We start from the raw sequence: 7,651 nt of genomic DNA, 5'->3' as shown, positions 1-7,651 counted from the left end.
CCTCTTTAGTGTCAATTATGAGGGCCATTGAAGAATGTGTAACTGCGGGCATGAATGACAAATTCTTTATCACGGGGAGTATACAAAATATTGTGAAATATTCTCCACTAAATGCTATCGTGTGGTAGTATTTATTGCATATTTATGAGCACCATTATTTTCGGTAACAGATAAAATAGTTGTCTTCAATTTTAGCTATCATCTGCTTTTGGATCCACGTGTCATTCTTTCGTGCAATGACTTATCATAGCATATTTTACCCTATAGAGATAGTCTCACTATTTTCTGGTGACATAACTTTGTGTCATCGGGAAGTTAGTAGAAATGTTCCTTTTGGCGGGAATTTCACTGACCCCCTCTGAAAAATTTCTGGCGATTGATTAGAAGCACATCTCTCCGCATTTAATTTCCCGAACACGCGTCATCCCATGATTGAGCGTAACCTTTACATGTTATCGAGGTAATTGTGGCCACGAGTTTAGCCACCTAAACCTTTACTTATACGCATCTACTTCTTTAATTTTACACTTCATAACACTCTGTATTTTCTAAGACTTTTCCTTAATTTTACACTTCATAACACTCTATATTTTCTAAGACATTCTTTACTCAACTCATCTTCCAACTTCAATCATTCATCAACTTCCTTCTTTGAGATAAAAAAAAACTCTTTCACTAATAAGAAATGACCTCTTCTTCAAGAAAACCTATTTTTTCAAATAACAAAGGCAAAGCTGGTGATGTCACTCCCCTACATTGAGTACCACTATCTCAAAGAGCCTGATTACCACCAAAGATTTTGAAGAGAAGTTTCCTTCTGCTAACTCCCATGCATGGATCGTTGGCAGATACCCTTCTTTCATCTGTCCTTCCAGTATTCCTGCTATGAAGGAAGATTGTCATTGCCAGGATTTAGACATTATCGCTCCTGATCTGGTGGAGTGGGTAACCTAGAGTTCTGTCTCCACTATTAGGTGTGTTTGGCTCACGTAAGTCCTTCCATGTTGAGGACGATTGCTTGTCTTCGGTGCATGTGCCAAGAAATGGGAGAGGAGCTATCCTTAGCTCACATTATGAAACTCTATTCCCCCAAAATCTTCTGTGGGGGAATGATAAATTTCACCAAATGTGGCCACCATGCTCTACTATCCAGCATGGATGATAACAACGACTGTGGGTGGATGGAACGGTTTGTTGCAGTTGCCACCAGTGATATTATTCCAACAACGACTTCATCCTTTCTGGAATCATGGAATCACACTCGTAAGCTCCTTACTTAATATTTCTTTCATTAGAAGTTTTCCCATATCCTTACGGACCCTCCTTCTTTCGCCTGTTTCACCAACTCGATGGGTTCCACCTAAGGTTAAAGGCTTGGACCAATGGGTCCAGAAATTCCTGGACATTACCATGCCCAAAACGCATACGTGGAAAGAACTGGCCCTTAAATACGAGTGGAAGTCCAAAAATTATGGTAACTTAGACTCAAATTATGTTTTTGGCTAATCCTGCTGATACGGCGAGACTGCTTCAAGAGGTTCTTAATCGATTAGGTGTCTCCAAGCCTGATTTGGGTGCAAGTATTTATTCTCGGAGTCCCCGATTGAAGAACAAGCAACCCAAAAGAAAGCACTCCTCCGCGGCCGAGGGAAAGAACAAAAGGGCGAAGAATGTCGTCCCTGAGTCATCTCTAGAAGTTATGGTGACAAGACCTCTACCCGGGAAGGCCATTGACACCGTGATGATCGACGATGATGGAGAATCTAGTGATGAGGGAGGTTCTCTATATAGAAGACGACAATCCTCATCAACTCAACAGAATTTTCAACCTGTTAAGTTAGTTACACTAACCGAGGATGATGTCTCGTCACTTTGGGGGGAATTTTTGATGGTAGAAAATGCCAACTACCATTGACAGATCCCAGTCACTGCGCCAAGTCCCGTGAGGCTGAGAACAGAGCCCCTGCCATCTTTAGTTGATGAGCAACCAACAATCAGCACGCATTTCTGCAGTTGTTTCTCACCCTCCAATGCCATCAACTTCATCACCTTCTTTACCCACTCTTCCATCAGCAACTGCTATATCATATCCGCCGGCTGTATCTGTTCGAGAAGAGGATCTTCCTCTTCCCCAGTCCCCAGTTCATGGGAATTTGGGGCAAAATTATGCCGCACCCTCAGAAGATCCGCAAAGGAGGAGGAGCATTACTCTCTCGGTCTCTACTGGTGCAATCTTTTTTCCCGGCTGGTGGAACTTGCTAACTATCTAAAGCCTTTAGCTTCAGAAAAAGATTAGGAAAGAATACAGGCTTTCTCGGGAGAATTCTTGTTGAATAATGACATGCACAACGCCGCAGCGGTATATTCTTCATTTCCTTTATAATTTCTTGTATTTTGATTTAGTATTATTTTTAAATTTGTCTTTCTTGTTTTGTAGGCCAATTTCCTTGCTTCCGAGGGCCTTCAGAGGTTGATTCGGGAAAAGGAGGAACTTACCTCCAAGCGAGATCAACTTTTGGTCAAGCGGGACCAAACTGTTGCTCGCCTCTCAGAACTAGAAACCGAAGTTGTTGAGGCTGTTGTATTGGAGGCTCGTTTACATCAAAGCGAGCAAGAAATGGATACCCTTAGCCAAGAAATCACCCCCTGAGGGTTCAATTTGAAGAGGCTAGGGACAAATGGGCTGAAGTCCATAGTGTCGTTCTTGTTGCACCAGATTGCATGGCTGCCTCCGCTAAAAGATTGACCAATTTGGAGGCAGCCTTGAACTCCAAAACTAAAGATCTTGTTGCTACCAGGGTGAAATATGCTCAGTTGAAGGAGAAATTTAAGAAAGCCTTAGAGCGTAGTAAGATTTACGGCTCCACTTTTCGTGATTTTGAAGCCAGCCTCCAATCTATGAGATTCATGTGTGACAACCTCTCTGATAAGGTCGGTCAGCTTAAAAGAGAACTTCAGTGTCGATCGGCTTCCCTAATAATTAAAAAGACATATGTTATGTACAATATAAGGAAACCTTGGAAGAAGCTAAAGCGAGCATCCTTGACTTCGATGCCGAAATTACTAAAGCCTGCGAGCTGGAGTCAGCTACTAAAAGGGGTCTCCCGGCTGGGCCTGATGCTTCCAGTTCTTCTAGTTCCGGTTTTACATCCTCGGGAACTGAATAGGAACCGAAAGGCAAAGATTTTGAGGGCCAAACTGATGAGGGTCAAGATATTGAACCGGTGGCGGATCTACCCACTTCCTTTGGGGGCACAAATGTTTCCCTTCCTCCGGTTCCGGAGATGCAGCAGTTTAGCTTTTTATTTATTTTTCTAACTTTTGTAACTGTGCCATTTTGGCACTTTTAATGTGAATAAAAGCATCTTTTGCTCGAATATTGCATGAGTCTTTCTGTGTTTTTTTATTTGAACATTTATGCAAGTTTTAATCTTTGTGTTCCTTCTTGCTTAAGTGTTTTGTGCAAGTTTATTCTTGCATCTTTTCGTTTGAGTATCTGTGTAAGTTTGTTTTTTGTGTCTTTTTTGTGCAAATCTTCGAGTGCATTTTTCCCCGAAAGCATTTGGATTTCGGGCATAAGTTCTTCCAAAACCAATCCTTTATCATGAGGGTTTTTATAAGAGAGGGCCCTCTTATGTTTACGGTGCTCTTGAAGAGGACGTCCCACATTCATTATGGCACTAGCATTTGAAGTACTTGTTAAACTTTCAAATGGCTAAATCAATTCATCGTTTAGATAAGAAAAAAGATAGAAATAAAAGGACTTTACTTTATTCCTTCCATTTTCAAAAAGACATAAGCATTCGTTATGCTAAAAAGAAATTGTCATTTCATGTGGTTAACTGTCTAACTTGTACAACTTGTTTCTATGGGCTGGTCACATAGTCCTCGATCCCGATGATACAACTATGTTTCCGATTTTCGTATTCCGGTCGATGTGGCAGTCATTGTTGCCTTATCCTCGTATCATTACCCCAGTGTTTGAATGCGAAGAATGCAAATTTGAACACTGAAAGTTTTGCACCTTCAAGGACTCCACTAATGAATTGCAAGATAATATTCAGTTCGGTAACAAACTTCACTTCCCCTTAGGAATTTATGTTATCGAGCCAGAGACCATATAACAATCCCCTAATGGTTTGCACTTGTGAATGGTCGGGTAACCTCTGTTCGATAGCAAACTTAACTTCCCAGCAAGAATTTTGCTATCGAGTGAAAGATTATCTAACCATCCACGTGGTTCTTCACTTGTGCGCCTTGTTATTAGAAGGTCTTACTGTTGCTGTTGAAACTTTTCTTCGTAGTATGCTTTCCGTTGTTGCCTCGTTAAAAACCTTGCCGGAAAAATCCGATTGGGACAAAACTGGACGAAGAGAAAAAAAATGCAACATATACTTTCAGTACCGGTGATGTTCATCAGCAATAATATCTCTTGAGGTGTACCACATTCCAGTTGTTTGGCTACTTTTCTCCATCCCGATTCTCTAACTTGTATGAAACTTTTCCAGTGACAAATGAAACCTTGTAGGGCCCTTCCCATGTTGTACCTAGCTTCCCAGTGTTGACTTCTTGAGTGTTTTGAGTTACTTTTCTTAGAACGAAATCTCCCACTTTAAAATAACGGAGGTTAGCTCTTCGATTGTTATATCTTTTTATTCTCTGCTTTTGGGTTTCCATTCTTATATGCGCCAAGTTCGTGCGCTTATCGAGTAGCTCCAAGTTGACTAATATTGCTTCATTGTTTGCCTCTTCACCTGCTTGGAAATATCTTAAGGTAGGCTCCCTTACTTCCACCGAGATTAAGGCTTCTGCTCCATATACAAAGGAGAAAGGAGTTTCTCCTGTACTCAATTTCGCTGTCGTTTGGTATGCCCATAGCACTCCAGGAAGTTCCTCAGGCCATTTACCTTTAGCTGCTTCCAATCTCTTTTTGAGATTTTTTATAGTCACTTTGTTTGTTGCTTCTACCTGACCATTTACGCTCGGATGGTAGGGCAAAGATGTGATTCTTTTGATCTTCAAGTTGTCAAGGAACGTTGTGATTCTTGCACCTATAAATTGTAGCCCGCTCGCAGGCTATCTCCTTTGGTATTCCAAATCTAAAAATTATATTCTCCCACAAGAAATCCACCACTTCACGTTCGCCGATCTTCTGAAAAGGACCTACTTCAACCCATTTAGAAAAATAGTTAGTCAAAATCAAAAGAAATATTACCTTGCCAGTGCCGACGGTAGTGATCCAACGATATCCATTCCCCACTTCATGAACGGCCATAGAGATAGAATTGAATGTAATGGTTCTACTGGTTGTTTTACAAGTGGTACGTAATATTGGCACTAATCATATTTTTGTACGAAATCTTTGGCGCCCTATTCCATTTGAGGCTAATAGTATCCTGCCCTTGCCAATTTTAGGAGCAAGGAATCAATGCCCAAATGATTTCCATATATCCCTTTGTGGACTTCTCGCATAACATAGTTAACTTCAGAAGCTCCCAAACATCGGGCCAGCGGGCCTTGGAAAGATTTCATATACAGTTGGCCTCTTTTAAAGCTATATCGTGCTACTTTGGCGCGCAAAGCTCGGGATGCCTTGGAGTCTTCGAGCAACTTCCCGTGTTCGAGATAATCAATGATCTCATTCCTCCAGTCCCAAACCAAATTAGTCCTATTCACTTTATAGTAGTTGTCTACATCCAGAACTGAGTGCATGAGCTGTACTACCGTCACGGAATCCGATCCCTTCATTTCTATTGATGAAACGAGGTTACCTAATGCATCAGCTTCTGCATTTTCTTTCCTCAGGATATGCATAATTGACCACTCTCAGAACCGAGCAAGAAGAGCTTGAGCCTTTACTACGTATTGTTGCATGCACTCCTCCTTGGTTTGAAAGATCTCGTAAACTTGATTTACCACCAACTAAGAGTCGCATTTGGTTTCTATGACCTCAAAATATAGTCCCCAGGCCAATTCGAATCTGTCAATCAAAGCTTCATATTGTGCATCGTTGTTAGTCAAAGGGACCATTCTTATGGCCTACCTTAGGGTTCTCCCGAAGACGTGATCAATGTTATGCCAAGCCCCGACCCTTTTTCGTTGGAATATCCATCCGTAAACAGGGTCCGAACTCCAAATGACGACTCTGATACCGTCACTACCTCTTTAGTTGCTAGACACAGTAGTTCCGGACTCAAATCGGCCACAAAGTCGGCCAAAACTTATGACTTAATCGCAGTCTTAGGTTTGTATTCTATATCAAATTCACTCATTTCGATGACCCATTTGGCCATCCTACCCAAGATTTAGGGTTTATGAAGGATATTCCGCAAGGGAAAGATGGTCACTACAGCAATCGGGTGACATTAGAAGTAACGCCTCAACTTCTGAGGTGCGACTACGAGAGCTAAGGCCAGCTTTTCCAAATACAGGTAGCGATTTTCTGCTCCCTTTAAAATTCTACTAACATAATAATTGGGATATTGCATACCTTCGTTCTCACGGACTAAATCAGCTTTTACCGCTACTTCCGAGACTGCTAGGTAAATTAACAATTTTTCACCTTCCTCCGATTTTGATAGTAACTGAGGGCTTGACCAGTATCTTTTGAAATCCCTTAAAGCCTACTGACATTTCAAGGTCCATTCGAAGTTGTTCTTATTTTATAGTAGTGCGAAGAAATGGTGGCATTTCTCTGATGACCGGGAAATGAATCTGTTCAAAGTAGCCAATCTCCCTGTGAGCCTTTGAACCTCTTTCACGCTTGACAGCTAGTTCGAGATGTCTTCAATGTCTTTGATTTTATCGAGGTTTACCTCAATCACCCTTTGTGACACCAAAAATCCTAGGAACTTTCCGTAGCTGACCCCGAACCCACACTTCTCGGGATTAAGCTTCATATTATGCTTTCTTAGGATGTCGAAAGTTTCTTGCAAGTGCTTAAGATGGTCACCTGCGTTCAAAGACTTAACAAGCATATCGTCTATATAAACTTCCATGGTTTTCCCTATTTGTTTTTCAAACATCTTGTTTACAATTACCTCAATATGTGCCAAAATTCGTAATGAATAAAGTTTTTTCCTGATCCTCCGGGTTCATCTTATAATGGTTGTACCTGAAGTAGGCATCAAGGAAACTCAGTAACTCGTGTCCGACCGTTGCATCAATCATTTTATCGGTGTTTGGCAGTGGGAACGAGTCCTTTGGGCATGCCTTATTCAAGTCCTTATAGTCTTTGCACATATGAAATTTATTGTTCTTAGAAACTACTACTACGTGAGCTAGCCAGTCTAGATACTTTACCTCTCAGATTGAATCGATACTAAGTAAGCGAGTTACATCCTCTTTGACTTTCTAGCCTAGGCAATCAGACGTCTCTTTTGTCTTATCGGAGGAATGCTAGGATCCAAGCTTAGCTTGTGTATAGCCACTTTCTCCAGGATACTTGTCATATCCGCATGTGACCATGCAAAACAATCGGCATTAAATTTAAGAAATTCAATAAATCCAGACCTGAGCTCGAGATGCAATCCTGTCCCCAAATGGAATTTCCTCTCCAAGAACTTTTCAAACAATGCGACTTGCTCAAGCTCTTCCGTTGTGGACTTTGTTGCGTCTGTCTCTTTTGGTACCTGGAAATATCTTGGCACCT

General features: G+C 41.3%; 2 protein-coding genes across 2 annotated transcripts; both read right to left on the bottom strand.

Moving 5' to 3' along the window:
- Positions 1-4,461: 4,461 nt before the first annotated feature.
- LOC138890563 (uncharacterized) lies at positions 4,462-5,275 on the bottom strand. Its single transcript, XM_070173958.1, has 2 exons — positions 5,216-5,275; positions 4,462-5,016 (listed from the first exon to the last, which is right to left on the bottom strand). Exons 1-2 carry the CDS (start codon positions 5,273-5,275, stop codon positions 4,462-4,464), a joined length of 615 nt encoding a protein of 204 aa, XP_070030059.1.
- A 110-nt stretch (positions 5,276-5,385) lies between these two features.
- LOC138890562 (uncharacterized) lies at positions 5,386-5,814 on the bottom strand. The gene has a single exon (XM_070173957.1). The coding sequence runs from the start codon at positions 5,812-5,814 to the stop codon at positions 5,386-5,388; it is 429 nt and encodes a 142-aa protein (XP_070030058.1).
- Positions 5,815-7,651: the final 1,837 nt, after the last annotated feature.

This window comes from Nicotiana sylvestris, chromosome 4, assembly GCF_000393655.2.
Source record: "Nicotiana sylvestris chromosome 4, ASM39365v2, whole genome shotgun sequence".
In the NCBI taxonomy this organism is placed as follows: Eukaryota; Viridiplantae; Streptophyta; class Magnoliopsida; order Solanales; family Solanaceae; genus Nicotiana; species Nicotiana sylvestris.
Note: the sequence above shows the minus strand (reverse complement) of the source record. Positions and strands in the feature narration are given on the sequence as shown.